This window comes from Varanus komodoensis, unplaced genomic scaffold, assembly GCF_004798865.1.
Source record: "Varanus komodoensis strain SLA01 unplaced genomic scaffold, ASM479886v1 scaffold12, whole genome shotgun sequence".
Lineage (NCBI taxonomy): Eukaryota > Metazoa > Chordata > Lepidosauria > Squamata > Varanidae > Varanus > Varanus komodoensis.
This window is the reverse complement of record NW_025335349.1, coordinates 14,815,313-14,834,604: the sequence shown is the minus strand read 5'-3', so window position 1 is coordinate 14,834,604 and position 19,292 is coordinate 14,815,313. Positions and strand designations below refer to the sequence as shown.

The following is a 19,292-nucleotide window of genomic DNA, read 5'->3' as shown; positions in this document are numbered from 1 at the left end:
ATCCTTCCTCCCTCCTCTCAGGAACAACACAGCATGAGAGCTCCCACAGCTGAAGTGGAACCACCATGAGAAAGGGTGGCGGTGGGGGAAGGGGCTCTACTGTGTTGCTTGGCATCTCCGACCCGTGTTGTAATACTAAACCTTATGTGAATTGAGATAATTCATTTATGTGACACCCCCACCACACACACACACACAAACCAAATATACTGCTGGTCTTAGGAGATCATTAGCTTACTCTTCAGTTGAGACTTTTTACCCTCCTTGCCAGCCATAATGACAGCTATTCACTGATGAACTTATAAAATATTATCCACTTTGTTTTGCTTGCAAAGAATCCTTCAATACATCATCCACGTGCAGGGTCCTTGGGATTAACGAATGAGAAGATAGTCCTCCTTTCTGCAAACAGTATCAGAGCAACTGTTGCCACAGAAAATAATAAGGTATGAAACACTCAGAATGTGCATTCAGTGTAATAAATCTTCCATTGCTGTGCTGTGAAAAAACGGTTGCGGCTAGTCTTCAAGAGATTATTTGCAGACTTTAATTTCCCTAACAAGCTTGAAGCTAGAACATTCTGTTAAAACCAAAGATTCAAATTTGCCAACAAGAGTAAAATGAGAGGTAGATATTTGTGGTATAAATAGGCTTCTATATTTATGAATATGAAAATCTGTTTATCAATTTGAAGTAGAACGACTTTGACCTCCTAACAAATTAGATATGTATTTTGACAGGAAAACAGAAGCAGCTATAAATGTAGAGATTATATAAAGCAAAATTAGGAAGTTTATAGGTTCCCCATGGCACTTGGAGTTTTGTCTTGGTGTTGCGTCTCAAAATATTTAACAATTTCTAGCTTGTAAGATTATACAATGAGAAATTTTTTCTCAGGTCTTGCGTGGCTAACAACTTATTTATGTCATGTGCAAAGAGGCTCCAGCCCCAGTATTCTACTTCCTTGAAAGTGCATGGGCAAGGTGAAGGAACTTTTATGAGCTTTTGAGCTGTTCTGGCTTTAAAGGTGGGAACAGGCTGGCACATGTGTGGAAGCAGTACTGGCAAGGATTAAAGTAGAATGTCATAACTTAATTTTAATTGTTTTACCTGAATTATTCCAAAATTTCTCTCTTGGTGTTTTATGTCCTGCATATATTACTATGAACCACTACTGTAGGTTCTCTTTTCCTTTTTAGGTAGCTACGTGGGTGGATGAAACTTTGAGTTCTGTAGCTTCTAAACTAGAGCATACTGCGCAGATTTACTCAGAACTCCAGGGCGAACGGATTGTTTCATTGCACTGTTGTGCCCTTTATACCTGTGCTCAGTTGGAGAATAATCTGTACTGGTGGTAAGTACATATTTTAGTTTAAGGGTCCAATTTTTTCCCTCTTTAAAAATCCATAGAGGAATATTTGACATATTATTTGACATCATTACTTGTTTAGATTATAGACTACTCTCACTTGTTAATAAAATTAGATTTTAGGCTTTTACATACATGTCATACTGTTTTCAGAGGGACTGCTGTTTTTTGAGAGAGAGAGTGGATACTCTGGTGCTTTAAAGAAATTCAATTGAGTTTAATGTATTTAACTATTAGGATGTTTTTGTTATTTAACGCTAGAGATAGTTTAGGGCACAGTCTAATGGCTAGTAGGCAGCACCTGGCTACCATAAGAGAATTTGGCATCTCAACTCAGAGTGCCTTCTCCCTCATAGCTGGTAGAGTTCTTTCCTTACCAGCTGCTGGTATGAGGTCTCCAGCATCAGAACCAGTGCCAGGAGGAGGAGAGAAGTGAAGCTCCTGAGATACGATGTGTCCTGGTGGCACATAAGTCTGTCCATACAGGCTGGCACAACAGATGGCCAAAATTGGCCATCTAAGTGTTTTGTAGGGAAGGAGAAGCATTGAGGCAACGTTCACCTCAGTTCTTCTCCTGTCCTCAATAGATTGTAATTCTCTGAGTTTGGAAGGCTATGTGCATCCCCGATGGTTGGCACCCTTACAGTGTTTAAATATTCTAGTGCCTATATCAGTGACTCAAATTTTTTAAAACATCCTGGAAGAACTGCTTTTGTGGTCTGCACAAGGACGTTTCCCATCTATATGGCTACTTGGTATTCCCATTGAAGAAACAGTTGCTGATAATGCAGGAATACTGTTTTTCAAGAGCATGGTGGTACCATCCTAGTTTTTCAGTTGTCAAGCAGGAACTCCCGTTAAGGACAGGAGAGAGTATTTTGCTTTTGCTTTTAGTTAGCACTTAAACTTCTGTATTGCTTTGGAGAAACACATTTAAAGATCATAAAGAGATACTGAGCATTTCTTGTACATTGAAGCAGTAATTTTTCTCCTAGGGGTGTAGTTCCTTTTAGCCAAAGGAAGAAGATGCTGGAAAAGGCCAGAGCCAAAAACAAAAAGCCTAAATCTAGTGCTGGTATTTCTTCAATGCCAAATATCACTGTTGGTACTCAGGTAGGTAGAGGCCTACGGTAGAATATTTTAAAGTTTTAAGAAGAAAGAAATCCTTTATTAAACAAATGATAATTTCTTTGCTTTAGGATCCTTTTATGATAGTGTGACATGTCAGTGTTGGCATACAGTACTCCGGTGTAGGGGCTGCCATTGCCTAAACTGGCAGTTTCACCCACTCATTCACACACACACACACACACACACACACACACACACACACACGTACACTTTGCACTGTACTTTGTCCTAGCTAGAATTATGTTGGGCTCCCCACATTTCAATTCTGTGTTTTCACTGTTGCATCTAAGCATGCCAGTATGCTTGTATTTCCTGTTTGCCTTCCTTGAAACCATGCAATTTGTGTCAGGAAACTATGTTTTAAGGCTTTATTTTGCAGCTAAGATAATGCATCTTCTAGTTTCTGTATGCTGCCACAGATGAATAAAATTAAAATGTATTATCATTTTTCTTAGTTTTGATGTTTCATTTGATATAAATGGTTGAATATCTCCATTCCTGATTGCAGGTGTGTTTAAGGAATAATCCTCTCTATCATGCTGGAGCAGTTGCTTTTTCAATTAGTGCTGGCATTCCTAAGGTTGGCGTCTTAATGGAATCTGTTTGGAATATGAATGATAGTTGTAGGTTTCAGCTCCGGTCACCAGAGAGTTTAAAGAACATGGAGAAAGCTAATAAAACCACAGAAGCAAAGTAAGTGCTCCAAAGTTTTGAGGGGAACATTTAAACTATAGTGGATTGTTGCTGAAAAGGATCTTGAATTAACAACAAATTGTGGATCTTTGCACTCAAGCACCTAGAGTCTTAAAAGCAGAATGAAATTTTGAAGTGCTTAGGAAGCCATACATGTTTTTCTAAAGATTGACTTTTAGTGAAGAAATGAGCAAAGTGGTTACATAGGCTGGACTGGGCTCATCATGTGTGAAATGTATCATCTTTAAATACTAGCCAAGTACATTCTGAACATTTTTGATCCAAACTAAGGATAGTTTTGTTTGAAAATGAGCCTTTACTCTATTCTCTAGTACAGTTTTCTATCAAGTATGATTAGCAGCACTGTTTTCATTTTTTTTAAAATCTGGAATTTTAGCAGCTTTGTCCGAAGTTTTCTCTAGTTTTCAAAATGATTAGGTTTGCATGGTCATAAGGCAAATAAGTGATTTGCCTAATTACCTTGTTGGCATGCAGCTTGCCATGTTACCTGAACTTAATGAGTTGCTTGGAGTGCTTGAAACAACTCCAGAATCCTACATGAGGTCATAGATTCTGGGGTGGGGTTTCAAAGCCACTCCTGCAAGGATAATTAGGTACAGGACTGGGAAAAGAAGCAGATCATTATGCACACCTGGCCACTGAGTTCATGGAGAACCCATTTTATCTAATTACGATAAATTAGATAAATATGCTAAACTATTATATATGCTGTCCTATAGTATGTAGTTTTCTTAGCGGTTTAAAATAGACATAAACTGAAATACAAGATAATTATGAAGTTGGAAACTGCAGAAGTGCAACAAGGAACAATACTGCATGTCCAGAATTTTTAAAAAAACATATTTTAAAACTGAAAGACCCAGATTATATGAATAATTTAATCAATTTAACATTTGTTATTTTTCAAATCCTAGGCCTGAAAGCAAACAGGAACCAGTGAAAACGGAAATGGGTCCACCACCTTCTCCAGCCTCTACCTGTAGTGATGCCTCTTCAATAGCAAGCAGTGCATCAGTGCCATATAGTAAGCTATATAGGAAGAAAGTATAATTTGATAATTTATTGATAACCATCGTAGTGCTAAGTTTGACAGTGAAATTAATTAATATTTTAAGGCAGCAGTTTTAGATTGGACATGTTTGCATGTCAGAATTTTAGAGAGTTCTGATTTTTGCTCTACAAATAGTATGCTCAGATATGTTGTCCAATTCCCCTGCTTGGTTCTTCCAGTATCAGGAGTACTTTATCTAGAAATGAAGGAAGAGATGAAAGGTTTCTATGTCCAGGTCCAGACCATGGCTTGTTGCTCCCCTAATAAACCAAGAATGGGAAATCAACTTCAAGTCTAGATTTCAGGCTTGGATTTATTTGGAGGAGTCACAGAACATGGGTTTGGATTCAGATGTATTGGAAAGCATTTGCTTCCTTCTTTTCTGTTTAGTTTACCCCTCCTGCTGGAGCATCTGGAACCAGCACATTGCGTGTGAATGATAAGCCAGAATTCTTAATAGTTGTGCCTTATATTTTGTCATAGAATTTATTAACATAAATAGTTTTGGGTGAGATTAACAAAATAAAATTTTAGTAGGATACAGCTTTTTACAGGAGGGGTGGCTTGTGAGAAGTTATGTTATAGTCATATGTTCATCTTTATATAGACAATACATATTTACAGAAATGCCACCAAAATTTTTAAAATATTGCTTCTTTGATTCTTGTATAAGAACGGCGACGATCAACACCTGCTCCAAAAGAGGAGGAGAAAGTGAATGAAGAACAGTGGTCTCTTAGGGAAGTTGTATTTGTAGAAGATGTTAAGAATGTTCCTGTAGGCAAGGTTTGTGTAAAACAAGAAATGTTTTAATTCCTGTTTGCAATAATTAGCTGTACTTGTTTAACTGGTTCACTCTGAAGTCTGTGTTATGCAAATACGGTTTTGTGTGGAGGTACTGTTTGCTTTGTATCTACATCTTGTGAGCATTCCCAGTATACTGCTCACTCATAGAAAACCAAAAATGGAACTCATGACAAGGCTAAAAGCTGCTTCAAGCTGCTGGTGGTTTCAGTTGTCTCACAAGTTATCATTTCCTGCCCTAACAACTCTACTGCAGCTCTTTTGGGAGGAATGCAAGTTCCAGCAGCCATGGTTTGGATGAATTTGCTTATGTGTGCGATGAACACATATACAAGAGGTTATATTATTTGCTGTAAGCCTCTTGATTTCTGTATGGCATTTTAAAAATGCTGAGGTTCTGTATGCACAGATTGTTTTTAGCTTGACTAGTAGTTGTATTTAGAAAGCCTATTTAAAAAATGATTGAGAGCAAAGAGCACTTTTACTGTCTTCCTCGTTGACCTAAAGCAGTAGATTGCAGACATTGTTAAAGCTTAATTTTCTCAAAATTGCAGTTGCTCTTATGCATTGGCTTGCCATTTGCCATTTTTAGGGTTCTGTATGAAATATGATTGGCTTGTACATAGAAACCAAAACCTGGATTATTTCCTAGCATACATACTGGGCTTTAGGTAAGTAAGGAAATGGCATGCAAGAAAGTGCATGTTGTAAGTCCAAAGTAGTGATTTTATTGACAAACTCTGACATATGTTTGTGGTTCTACCTGTGACAAAAATGCTGAAACATGCTGAATCTTCCAGGATTTTCCAGTATCAGACTGAAAGATATATTGTACATCTTCTGACAACAAGGAGCAGTGATATCACTGGGGTTTCATATATAACATAGTTATTGTTTTAGTATGGACTATGGGCGTCTTAGTCATCTTCTCTGATTTTGCTATAAATTTGGGTATGCTCTAGTAGAAGCACTTGTTCCTTAAATAATAATTATTGCAAATAAAGCATAAGACAGTGTAACAATCTTCCTAACAATCAGGTATACTGGTTAAAAACACAAAATCAAGTGTCTCTGCTTTAAACACCTGTGCTTTCAGCTATGCCTCAGAGAATTTGATTTATTTCAGTACTATATGCAATATATTTCTCTTACAGGTATTAAAAGTGGATGGTGCTTACGTTGCTGTAAAATTTCCAGGGACATCCACTAACGCAAATTGTACAAGCAGCTCTGGTTTGGATCCTGATCCATCTTCTCTTCTTCAAGATTGCCGATTGCTCAGAATAGATGAACTCCAGGTATATGTGCTAACAATGAGACATGGGAATTGACATTGTTTATACTGCCTTATAGCTGAAGCTGTCTGGATTGATCACACTCATTCAAACCATAAAATGCAGTATAAAATTTAAATACTATAATTACAGTATTAAAAAATAAAAATAACCAGATAGAGCCTAGCAACAGACCAAACATTTGAAATACATTATTATCAGGTTTAAAACAAACTGATAAACTAAAATGCCTGGGAAAATGCAGAGGGTCTTGCTGTGAATGTTTTGATACTTTCGTTGCTTTGCTTTAGAAATGATTTCAGAACTTCAAGACATGGAAAAATGAGCAGCTGATATGAGAAATTGGAGTGGAATGGAGATTTTTTTCAAGTTTAGCTAAGGGTAGATATAACCAAAATTTTAAAATTATGCACAGTACTGCAACGTTTTTCATAAGAACCTGACATCACCCATTCAGGCAGAAGAGTACTTCTTGCAACACATATATTACTTGCAGTTTAGAATTATAGCGTATACTGATGGCTATCTCCTGAAAGAAAGAAAGAAAGAAAGACAGACAGACAGACAGAAAGAAAAAAGAAAAGAAAGAAGAGATGGATAATCTGTTAGTAAGTGACTGGGTCCACATGACATGCTAAGCCGGTAGCTAAAGTCTGTTTCTGTTACAGGTGGTAAAAACTGGTGGAACACCAAAAGTTCCAGATTGTTTTCAGAGGACTCCTAAGAAGCTGTGTATACCTGAAAAAACAGAAATTCTAGCAGTAAATGTAGATTCAAAGGGTAAGAATGATTTTTTTGTTCAGTTTATCTTCTGTTCTTTTTGTGGTCTCTGTGCATTCACATACATGTAGCAGATGACCAATTAAAGAACTGCAGTTACTGGTAAGCAGACTTTCTCTTGAGAAAAAAATGCTTACACTATTAAGCATGTTAAATTGAGTGATCTGTGTTTCATTAATGAACAATTACTACCAGTAGCTTGGAATAATAATTGGAGGAAATAAAGCTTGTTGGTCAATGTCCTGTTTGCATGCTTTTAGGGGTACATGCTGTCCTGAAGACTGGAAACTGGGTTAGATACTGCATCTTTGATCTTGCAACTGGAAAAGCAGAGCAGGAAAATAATTTTCCCACTAGCAGTATTGCATTCCTTGGACAGAATGAAAGAAATGTTGCTATTTTCACTGCTGGACAGGTTTGTTTATTTTCATCTTCATGTATTTTTAAGGTTCCTCCCACACAAATGCTTTTAATTTTTGTACACAATTACATTAAACAAAACGTAAATTAATATATCTATAACAGTTAATTTGATTTGTGATGCTCTTTATCCATTTATATGGGTGAAAGGATTAGCATAAAAAGAAGAGGAGGTATCTGCAGTGATACAGGAAAAGAGTTAAGCCAGCCTTCAGATGCCCTTCAGATTCATTGGACAATAGGTCCCATTATCACCATCCAACGTGGCAAAAAGTGCCTATGTATGTGTCACTCTCAGAATATGTTCTTGGGCTGCTCTTGGGAATATGTGCAATAATAAAACATATTGTCAGCTCATACAGAGAGCACTTTTCTTTCATCCCTGACAACTTCAGCCTCTCCCTGCATGCTTGGTGTTAAATAACAGAAATTTCAGGACAGATGGCACCTTCAGTTGGGAGTTGGGGAAGCAATTCTAAATTCAAACGCCATCACAAATCTGCTATTAGGGCCACAACTGAAGTGCCCTAAGACAAGGCATGTTCATGTCCCTGCCAGGATTTAAACCAGCTAGTGAAAAGAGCTTCATTCTGCCTATTGACTCCAGCTCAGTTCATTGACAACACTTTGCCCTGCTCTGCCCCCTAACTCAGTGGATTGTGGTGTTCTCTCTTTCTTCCCAAGGGAGACGAAGTGAAAACCCAACAGTACAAGCTGGAAATCTTTTGGTAATAGGGAAACTAAATCATCATGTCACAATCCTTTCAGGTGGTAGGGGTGTATTTTCATTCAGTCTCCACACTGCAGTTCATGAATGAGTTCTCACAACTGCTTAGCTACCTTTGTGAATAATATATGCACTGTGAATTGTTCACTGAACGACCCATGGTATGCCCAACAGATAAGCAGACTTGCCATTGGTTATTCTACTTCCACTTTAGTATTTCATTTGGCTTTGTATGAATCTTGGGACTTTGTAACTGAACCCATTTTGTCCCTTTAGGATCTTTTTAAAACATCTGTTGGTTTTTCGCAAGTACATCTTTATGCCTGTTTGATAAGTTGCCCTGTTAACTTTCTCATATGTTTCAGCTGTCAAACAGAAAAAGGGTGTAGGTTACATGGAAGGAAATGGACGAGATGAGCTTACCTTTAGGCTAATTCATGCACAGTTGTAAAGAACTGGGGAGAAATAATACTAAGGGAAAGGAGCACTTTCACAAGCACTGAGAATGGGAAAAAGTGGAATGAGTGCATTGAAAATGTATGTGAGGGATAATATCCCCCTCTCTACCTTTTAATGGTTGAACTAGCACTTCTCAGTGTCTCTAACCCTTTAACACATTTCCAAACTCAAGCAATTCCAGAAAGAAGAGATATTATCCCTTATTATCTTATCCCTTTTAATGGCTCCTCCATAAATGCTGTTAAGAGTGTACTTGTGAAAGACTGACCAATAAAGACTGCAATTACATGTTTTTGAGCCTGCCCCCCCCCAAAAAAAAAAGATGAAGAAGAGGGAAAGACAGAACCCCTAAGGAACAAAAATGCCTGTCCTTCCAAAGTACCAGTGCTGGTGGAAAGACAAGCATTTATGTAATCACAAAAAATGACCAGCACTGACTTTTTTGCTACTATAGCTAAGAGGCTGTGTAGCAACCCATGATCAAACTGGTTTTCCAGGTTTGGATAATACAATAACCCATTGAGAACAGGAGCAGCTCTATAACATCCCATGCTCTGTTCTTTCCACGGCTTGTTGCCCAAAAGAGCCACCCTACAATTGAACACTGGTTTTGAGCAGCATGACAGCCCATCATAGTTAGCTGCCCATGATGGGCTGTCACGTCTACGGCAAGCTTCAAAGTACATGAAAAGTAACAGCTAGGGCAAGGATTCTTTTTTCCATAGGTAGCAGCTGAATAACTGGGCCTGTTTGCAAGCCAGGACAATATTCAAGGGCAAACTGAGTTAATTCACAGTTTGCAGGGTACTGTTGGGAGCCACTTCCAGTTTGTATAAACAACTTAACCAAGTTTCAGTTTCTAGGTTGTGACTGTGATGTTTGAACGTGTAACTAGTTGCAGGTAGGCACTGCTGGTTTCTGGAATACTGCTGCAGAATAGATTTGATAGCTGATTGGACTGCCTAGTAGAAAAAGGTGCTGTGGTTAGACTGGGCTGGGCTTTCCTTAAAATTGGCGATGGACTACTGCTGTGCTAAGAGTGAGTGACTGAAGGAATAATATTCAAGTGCATTATGAAGTAGACAGGGGAAAATAAAGTTAGAGAAGACATGTAAATATGCGAGGTAATGTTACTACAAAGATAAAAACTGAAATAAGTGAGAAACGTATCTAAAATATGCATTGTAAAAGAAATCTGCTTTTTATGTAGGAATCTCCAATCATTCTTAGAGATGGCAATGGCACTATATATCCAATGGCAAAAGATTGTATGGGTGGAATAAGAGATCCTGACTGGCTTGATCTTCCTCCTATTAGCAGCCTGGGAATGGGAGTTCATTCTTTAACAAACCTGCCTGCTAATTCGACCATCAAAAAGAAAGCTGCTATCATCATAATGGCTGTTGAGGTAATCTGTACATATCACACATTCTTTAAAACACAATGGGTATTTTGGAGTATTTTAGATGATGCGTTGTCACATGAAATGACGAGTGCCAGAAATGTACACAAAGATTTCTGTAATATTTACTTGTTGTTTATGGTTGGTTTTTTGGCAGTGTGCAACTGCACTCTTTTAACTAGTTGAAAATGTGACACCTTGCCTGGTCAAGGTTTTGGTATGTGTCTCTGTCAAAATGCAGGAGGCAATCTCCAATCTAGGGAGGCCATTTTGGCCATTATAGGTGGCATATGAATATGTGGATAAATAAACATCCATGGACATTGGCAAAACAAGGTTGTAGCTAGGTTAATTTGTTTCTTTGTTTTTCATGTGATTGCTGTCAGACATTGAGCTGCCAAGAGAAAAGCAAAGTTATTAAGAGATCAAGTATATCTTCCCCTTTCAGTATCATTCTCTAATAGGAAGTATTGTTGCGCGGGTTCTCAGTCTCTTCCACCTTTCCACACTTCTCTGACCGTCTTAAGTTTCCCTTTGTAAATATGCATATGTATCACAAATTTCCTTTCTATTTATCTTCCAGCAATGAAATGTACATATATGTCCTGGTCAACATGTGTAAAGTTCTGAGAGATTACAGAATGGGATGGGGTGCTGCCAGTTGTGGCCCCAGTTACTCTGTCCCATCTAGCTAACTTGCAGGAATTTTAACAGCTAGCATAACTGCCTTGAAAAGGAGCTGTGAAAAGATCTCCCTTTTCTGGACTAGCTTGGAGAGTCAGGAACTGTCCCAAAGGTGGAAGGCACTGAGAAATGTCAATTCAACACTTAAAGCCCAGAGGAGTATCTTACTAAGAAATCTAAAAGCCCCCCTGCTCCTCTTTGGTGCATTCACCATGTTTTTTCCTGTTTGCTGGTATGTTTCATTTGACAACTAGGCACCTTCAGTTGCTCACCATGTTGCATATATGCATCTTGCTTCTCTACCTTCCTACCATTTGACACCTGTAACTGATAAGGAAATATATCAGGCAAGACTGCATATATTAGAAAGAGTGCACTTGCACAACTCTGAAAGAGGAACAAATATTAAGATATTTGCACATGTTGGTACCCCCCCCCCCCCGGGTAATAAGTCAGTAAAAGGTGTTGAACCAGCAGTAGTTGCTCCAAAGTGCTGCTTAGGCCTGGTGGTGGGGCTGCCACTGGCAATGATATAGGCAAGATTGCCAGGAGTGGTAAAGTGGTAGAAAAGCTCACTAACAGTTTCCTACAGTTCACAATGGGATTCGTCTGCCAGGTTTGGATGACATGGCAAACCATTGTTGATGAACAACCTCTAGAGTTGTCAGGATGGCTTGTTGTCTCTTAATCTAACCTGTGGGAAATAGTCCAGATTTGGACCACACAACACCCTGGTGTAGCTGGTTAGCCACAATGGGTTATCATGTTATGTGAATATTATCATAATATTGGTATGCTGTCCAGGCAAATTTGAAAGCAGTACTGTTGAAAAACTAAGCAAAATGTGTATAATAAAATACATTTCTAAGTTGTTTATTGATATCACACTTATGACTGAATAGAGGTGTAATGTTTCAGTATATATAAATCAATATTAATATATAAAGTGCTTTAAGGTCACTTTTTTGTCCTGTCCTATCCCATGGGATTTGGGGAAGTATATTTGTGCTAAACCTGTAGCAGTTGCTTGCTCCCATTTAATTCAAGTCTCTCAATTTTTTCAATGCAGAAGCAGACTTTAATGCAGCATATTCTCCGATGTGACTATGAGGCGTGTAGGCAGTATCTGATGAATCTTGAGCAAGCTGCTGTCTTGGATCAGAATCCACAAATGCTACAGACATTCCTCAGTCACAGATGTGATGGAAACCGTAATATTCTGCATGCTTGTGTATCTGTGTGCTTTCCAACTAGCAATAAAGAAACTAAAGAGGAAGAAGGTAACTTCATCAATCTCATGCAATTTTTTTGAAGTACTGTTGAAAGAAAGCTAAAAAGACAGGCCAAAATGGTTTCAAAATTGTTTGAAATCCTGCATACCTACAGAGCAACTTTGTGTGTGATGGGACTCCTAATAAATCATGACTCTGTTATATCCCAGGCCAGAATGGTTACTTGGGAGAAAATGGAGAAAGAGCTCGATGGGAAGGGAAAGGAATAGCTTAATTGGTGGCATGTTTCAGTTCAGCTTAAGTGAACTAAAGTGTGCTATTTGGAAATGAATATGAGACACAAAAATACATGGTCTGAACAATGTTCTCTCCAGGTTACTTTGAGGCCCTGTTCCCACTGCAGTCCTTCACTGACCCTAAAAAGAAAATTGCACCTGAGGGTTAGGGGACTCTCCTGAATGGCTTTCAGTGCAGCACAAGGCACTGCAGTAATATAAAAGGAACAGCAGTCATCTCAATAGATAATAGTTCTTTCTGTTCACATGTAGGACTATTTGGATCCCATCCAGTTTTGCCCGTAATGTTCATTGGTCTAAGTGAGTACTTGTAGAACAAAATGCAGAAGCAAATTTTCTGCTTTCTAATCTTGTTTTTCAACACTCATATGCCAGACTTTGCCAGTGTGCTTAAGTCAGCCAGACAATACCATTAGATGCAATCCTTACCCTTTTTTCATTGCAGGAAAGATTTGTAAGTTGAGAATTCTATACTGATTCCATAGGTGCAATTTGTATAATAGTGATTAACTAAACAGAAACTCAAAGTTATTCAGAGGATAAGATTTCAGTAAGAAAATAGATGACAAATGAATTCTTTATGTTTCAGAAGCAGAGCGCTCAGAAAGGAATACATTTGCTGAAAGGTTATCTGCAGTTGAGGCTATAGCAAATGCTATTTCAGTAGTATCAAGTAATGGACCAGGAAATCGTGCAGGATCCTCAAGCAGCAGAAGGTAAGCTAAGTAGTAGTAAGCTTTTTCTGGTTTTACTCTTAAATATTAATTGCTGGCATAATACTATGAACAAATGAACAACATTCATTAGTCCAGCATCCAAAGAGCTAACTTAACCATCCTGCAGTATTGTTTTTTAACTGTATCTATCTGTGATTGGAGCACTTAGTTCTAGCTGGATATTTCACAGATGTCAAAATGACTCACGTTCAGCATTAAAGAAGAAAGATTTTATTGGCATCACTATGCAGAAATACAGTTTCGCATATGTCAGTTGGGTAATACTTTGGTCCTGTCATGTTAACTTAAACACCAATTAGGCAATAGGCCTAGCTGATGTAGTAAGATTCAGTGTATCTGAAGAACCTAATTGGAATTTCCCCTCATAAAAGTAGTAATTGTTGCAAAATAGTGTTGATTCCTGTGTCAGAATAAAGCCAACTAGGAGCAGAAACTGCTTAGGGAATATTTCGAGCCCATGGAGGTACCCCATCTGGCCCATGAAAACTATGAGAAACTTCGAAAGGAGACAGGGAGAAGGTTCTTCCTGTTAGCTCTGATCAGTGGTCAGATTCCCTGGTGTGCTGTTTCTCCCAGTTGGAGAAAGCTGACTTACAGCAAAGCCAGGTAACCCAACTGAAGTGCCAGTACTTTGGCCATGTCATCTGGCTTGTGGTGCTAGAGGGCTCAGCTGGCCCACCGTTATGGTTCCAGGTCATACTACAGCCATTCCTGGAGTCCAGTGGAACCCTGCAGTGCTTTATAATGAGTTTTGTAGTACACAAAAATTTACAGAAATAGGGAAAATACTACTATAGTGCTTTAGAAATGATGGTGCCACCATCAACTCAAGCAAAAAAGAATTTGATACATACCCTACTTCTTGTTTTATCATTCCTTTTAATTCTTGCAATTTACCCCTTTCCCAAACACTGTGATCCTTCAACTTATTTCTAATCTATGTACAAGAGATTATATGATACCTGTAATTCTGAGAAGGAAGCAAGATTGAACTGGCACATCAATAATATTCGTTGCACATCTGTTTAAAATATATGCCATACTTTATTATAATGTTAAAAATAAATTAAAAGGAGGGGGCATTAATACTGGCATCCCCACACAGTTTTGTAAATGTAGGTAAGTTCTCTTTCGCTGTCTCAACTGTACTCTGCACTCAAGAATACACAGCACTAGCTTTATGAATTATGCTTGACCCTTAGCTTGCGCTTGAGAGAAATGATGAGAAGATCCCTGAGAGCAGCAGGTTTGGGAAGGCATGAAGCTGGTGCTTCATCTAGCGATCATCAGGATCCAGTTTCACCTCCCATAGCTCCTCCAAGCTGGGTTCCTGATCCTCCTGCGATGGACCCTGGTAAGCTTTTTTGATGTACAAGTATCTATGTACTTTCAAATAACACTAATAGTCTTCAGACAAACTTGTAAAAAGGGCAGTATGAATATGAAATGCAAGGATATGTATTATAATTGTGTGAAGCATCTCATGGCCAGGCAAATGATGGGCTTCTAGATGCTTAGGCCTACTACTGCCATCAGCTCTCAGCAGCTTAGTCAGTGGTAAGGGATAATTAAGTCCTGAACACCTGGAAAGAAACAAATTATGCATCTTGATACAGTTAGTCACATTGATTCTTGGATGAGGAGACAGTGTTAAAATTACCAATTACAGCTAGTTAGCAAGTGTTGTTAGTTTTAGAATTGTTGCTTTCTGTCTGCTGTAATGGTAGGAACAGTTACCCTTAATCTGAGTAATCTAAAAGAAAGGACATTTACGTGTGTAGGTGTTGGTTACAATAGAGTGCACATGCTACCAGGGATGTGTTTTATGTATTGATATGCTGCTGTTCTGTTTACTAAAAGATGGTGACATTGATTTTATCCTGGCCCCTGCTGTGGGATCTCTTACCACAGCAACGACTGGCACTGGCCAAGGACCAAGCACTTCCACAATACCAGGTGAGAAAACATTACTTTGTATTTTTGCACATGTTTTAACAAAACCCATAAAAGTTAACTTCCAATATAGGCCTTTGTGTATCTAAAATGTTCTTCTGTACCATCTACCATAACCTGAAAATGACTTTTTCTGTCACTATTTTTATTTGCATATGAAACATAGTTTATAGGTACTTATAAAAACTATATGAGCTTATGTTTGACCAGCACCTTTTAATGCATTAAAATATGTTGTCTGTTTTATGTCACTTTCAGAATGAATATTTTTCAGTCCCTTTTATATGCAGTTAAATTCATAATTTAACATGGTACACATTTCTAATATAGCTAAAGTGCTGATTAACCATAAACTGCAGCTGTTGCTCTTTACAATATTTTTAGTAAGTTAGCAGCTTTTCTAGGTAGGCATCACTTCACTATTTTTTTTTTTAATTTATAGGTCCTTCTACAGAACCTTCTGTAGTGGAATCAAAGGATCGGAAGGCAAACGCTCACTTCATACTGAAACTGTTATGTGACAGTGTTGTTTTACAGCCTTACCTTCGGGAGCTGCTATCAGCAAAGTAAGGGACTTCATGTGAAAACTTCATATGGTGTTTTCACTCACTTGGGAAGCAGGTAGACAAGACATGATGTGCCCTTTCTCCTTGCCCACCTTAGAGATAAGGATGAAAGGCAATAGCATTCCAAAATTCAGGTACATCCCAGCTTCTTTGAAAAAAACAGATAATGACCCCGTTCACACAGAGTTCCTGCCAAGCACTAGGTGCTATTTCCCTAAAGACCTACTTAAGCATTTCATCCAGTAACCTAGTTTAAAAGATCGCCATGGCTGAAACAACCCATGAACTGCTGATTGGTTATTTAAGCCACGTCACTTGGGTTGAGTTGATACAATAAGCTGTGCCCCTGTACTTGCCGTTATTTAAAACATCATATGAAGTGGTCCAGTGACTGGCTGTCATCTTAAAAGACAGAGTAAAACTATTGTATTGTTACAAGCTAAAAAAGTTGTATTTTCTAAGCAATACAAATATTTAAAATAAAACATGAGCTAGGAGGTCAGTATGAGCTCCTTGGTACCCTGCTCTGTTGCTCACTGCTAAAACATCAGCATTTGCAGCAGCAAAAACATGGCTTATTGAATCAGCACCGGACTGGTAAGAGAACCTAAAACGGCCAAATTGAGATGAAGTGAGATTTGACTGTTTTAATTTCTATAGCAATTGGCTTTGATTAGATCTTGTTTTAAAGCAAACTTATTGGAAAGCAAAGATGTAGTCCATTTTATTCCTTTAGTGGCTTTTATTTATGATAAACTGCAAAATGCAGCCCATAAGACAGTGGGGACCAGGGGTTAAAAATGTCCCTCAAATTGCCTGTAGTTGCCCACCTCTGATCTAGAGAATCATCAGCTGGATTTATTTGAAAATATGGCTTACATGTATATCCATATGTAGGGGACAATAAAATATTTCCTTATATTTTAAAGAGGACTTTAGTGGGTGATTACTGTAGGACATGACGGGTTACGTGTATGCATGTCCATCATGCCTGATATTATTGATTTTCTTCATACTGTTACAAATTTGCATTTATTCTCTTAAGGTGCAGTCAGGGTTTACCAAAACATTTACATTGTTTTATATCTATTTTTAAAAGTTTATGTATCATATTTTGGATTGTGGACAGTTTCTCAGTCAGGCTTTTCTAAAGCTATTTGAACTTGAGTAAAAATTATTTGGATAATTTATTTTTAGAGATGCGAGAGGAATGACACCATTTATGTCTGCTGTTAGTGGAAGAGCATATCCTGCTGCAATTACAATTCTAGAAACTGCACAAAAAGTTGCCAAAGGTATGCAAAGATTATTGATTTTTATTATATATTATAATGCTTAATGGCTTTTCTTCTCCTAAGCCTTTAGGGTAGACAATACATGTTTTAAAATAGAGCATAAATAGAAAACTGTAGCATCTGTGCTGCCAATTCATTTTGAAGCAAGAAACCCTTTGCTTTTCAATTGACGGCTTGCTAATTCACAGTTGTCAAGTGCATTCAGAGTAGCCCAAATTCATAGTTTAGATAATCTAAGATAATCTTTAAATCTTTTTCTTTCTCTAAGCCGAGGCAACTTCAAATGAAAAAGAAGAAGATGTGTTTATGGGTATGGTTTGTCCAACTGGTACCAACCCAGATGACTCTCCTTTGTATGTTTTGTGTTGCAACGATACCTGCAGCTTTACATGGACTGGTGCAGAACATATAAATCAAGTAAGTTTACAGACACTTGGCTGGGGTTTCCTCTGTTATCTTCTAGGAGGTAGATGGAGACAATTTTATTCCCTCAACCTTTCAAGTGATGATCTTAAAAACTTCTGCCTTTATCACTGCTATTTTGGATAGTTTGTACTATTTTTCTTCCATTGGATCCTAACTAGTTACTTAATCAGTGGTACAAATCAGTCATGACATAAGTTCCATTGTTTTTAGTTTGACCTAATTTAGTCCATTGTTTTTAATATTAAAGTGTGTATTGTAGTGCCCATGGAACTCTCAGTTAGGTTGACTTTTAGAGAAGTAAACACTTCAGCTTTTGATGTTTTATGCATAAGCATTCATCTTAGAAATTACAAAAGAAAGCAGTGGACAAATTTACACCAAACTTCAAGTATGTGTAGTATTTCATTTTTGCTAAAACATTGAATTTTCTCCTCTTTTAGGATATATTTGAATGCCGAACCTGTGGTTTACTGGAATCTCTGTGCTGTTGCACGGAATGTGCAAGGGTGTGCCATAAAGGCCATGATTGCAAGTATGTATATGTTTATTTGTAAAATCAAGGCTTCAGCTTTATTTGTTCTATATTTTCAGTGGTGATTCTGTTTCTTTCTGCTTGAAAATAATGAAAGTATTTCATTTAAGTGCTCTGATGTATCAGATGAAATAAATAAATAAAGGATAGACAGGTGTTACAGGAAACTTGAAAGTGCAGCTTTCAGGCTCACTCCCAGTTGCAGGTTGAGAAGGTGATCTATAACTGATCAAGCAGCCTTCTCACTAATTTACTGACCTCATAAGTGCCGTAGTTGAGAGGGGGCAGACAGCTTGTTCGTTTTGCACCAGTAACGGCAAGAGAAGTTGCTACCCCATGCTCAGAGTCATAGTTCTTTTCAGACTGTTGATACTTTTCATAAACATGATGGCCTGTAAAGCAGTATATAAATAAATCTGCTTATTTTATTAAAATTCAAGTTACAGGCACTTTGTCATTTTTCTGGAATTGGTTATACTGCTCACTTGATAGGAAATTTGATGATGTGTAGATATGGATAATAAATTATCTTTTTCCAGGCTTAAGCGCACATCCCCAACAGCATACTGTGACTGTTGGGAGAAATGCAAATGCAAAACATTAATTGCTGGACAGAAATCTGCACGTCTCGATCTTCTTTTCCGGCTGCTTACCACCACAAATCTGGTCACCATGCCAAATAGCAGGTGAGTGTCTGTCTAGTAAGAGAACTTAGCTATCAGACTGTATAGAAATAAAATAAATAAAAATATTGCAATTTTTTAAAAAAATTCTTAGAAGTCTAGATTAGTTCCCCTCTCATATTTGTGTGTATGTGTGTTACAGGGGAGAGCATCTTCTGTTGTTCTTAGTACAGACGGTTGCACGACAAACAGTAGAACATTGCCAGTATAGGCCACCAAGAATTAGGGAAGATCGTAATCGTAAAACTGCAAATCCTGAAGGTATGACTTTTTTGTCATTTAGAAGATTTTAAAACATGAATCTTCCTGCAGAAACTATATGTTTTTGTTACATTCCCCATGCTTCAGATTCAGATATGCCTGATCATGATTTAGAACCTCCACGATTTGCACAGCTTGCCTTGGAACGTGTTTTACAAGATTGGAATGCATTGAAATCTATGATCATGTTTGGCTCGCAGGAGAACAAAGACCCGTGTGTATTATTTAGTTGTTTTAAATAAACTTTTGAAAACTGATTTTGTATGATAGACTTAAAATTTATTTTATATTTCTTCTTCCACTACTTCCTTTTGCCTTTTTCCAAGTCTTAGTGCAAGCAGTAGGATTGGTCATCTTTTGCCTGAAGAACAAGTGTATCTTAATCAGCAAAGTGGTACTATTCGTCTGGACTGCTTTACCCACTGTCTTATTGTGAAGTGTACAGCAGATATTTTGGTAAGGCATTCTTAAATAA

At 37.8% G+C, this 19,292-nt stretch overlaps 1 protein-coding gene across 6 annotated transcripts in view; it reads left to right on the top strand.

Annotated features, from left to right (window-relative positions):
- Window positions 1-19,292, top strand: part of UBR5 (ubiquitin protein ligase E3 component n-recognin 5) — an 80,402-nt gene that overhangs the window by 27,149 nt on the left and 33,961 nt on the right. For 5 of the 6 annotated variants that reach the window (XM_044421741.1, XM_044421740.1, XM_044421739.1 and 2 more), the window contains 22 exons: window positions 336-446; window positions 1,200-1,354; window positions 2,365-2,482; window positions 3,009-3,193; window positions 4,129-4,238; window positions 4,939-5,051; window positions 6,224-6,367; window positions 7,033-7,144; window positions 7,405-7,559; window positions 9,961-10,158; window positions 11,906-12,116; window positions 12,954-13,080; window positions 14,304-14,455; window positions 14,962-15,057; window positions 15,497-15,620; window positions 16,818-16,915; window positions 17,184-17,332; window positions 17,782-17,873; window positions 18,413-18,559; window positions 18,699-18,817; window positions 18,905-19,031; window positions 19,144-19,273. In XM_044421741.1, coding sequence (XP_044277676.1) covers window positions 336-446; window positions 1,200-1,354; window positions 2,365-2,482; window positions 3,009-3,193; window positions 4,129-4,238; window positions 4,939-5,051; window positions 6,224-6,367; window positions 7,033-7,144; window positions 7,405-7,559; window positions 9,961-10,158; window positions 11,906-12,116; window positions 12,954-13,080; window positions 14,304-14,455; window positions 14,962-15,057; window positions 15,497-15,620; window positions 16,818-16,915; window positions 17,184-17,332; window positions 17,782-17,873; window positions 18,413-18,559; window positions 18,699-18,817; window positions 18,905-19,031; window positions 19,144-19,273 — 2,973 coding nt within the window. The remainder of the gene's footprint in view (window positions 1-335; window positions 447-1,199; window positions 1,355-2,364; window positions 2,483-3,008; window positions 3,194-4,128; window positions 4,239-4,938; window positions 5,052-6,223; window positions 6,368-7,032; window positions 7,145-7,404; window positions 7,560-9,960; window positions 10,159-11,905; window positions 12,117-12,953; window positions 13,081-14,303; window positions 14,456-14,961; window positions 15,058-15,496; window positions 15,621-16,817; window positions 16,916-17,183; window positions 17,333-17,781; window positions 17,874-18,412; window positions 18,560-18,698; window positions 18,818-18,904; window positions 19,032-19,143; window positions 19,274-19,292) is intronic. The other variant, XM_044421738.1, reaches the window with a different exon arrangement.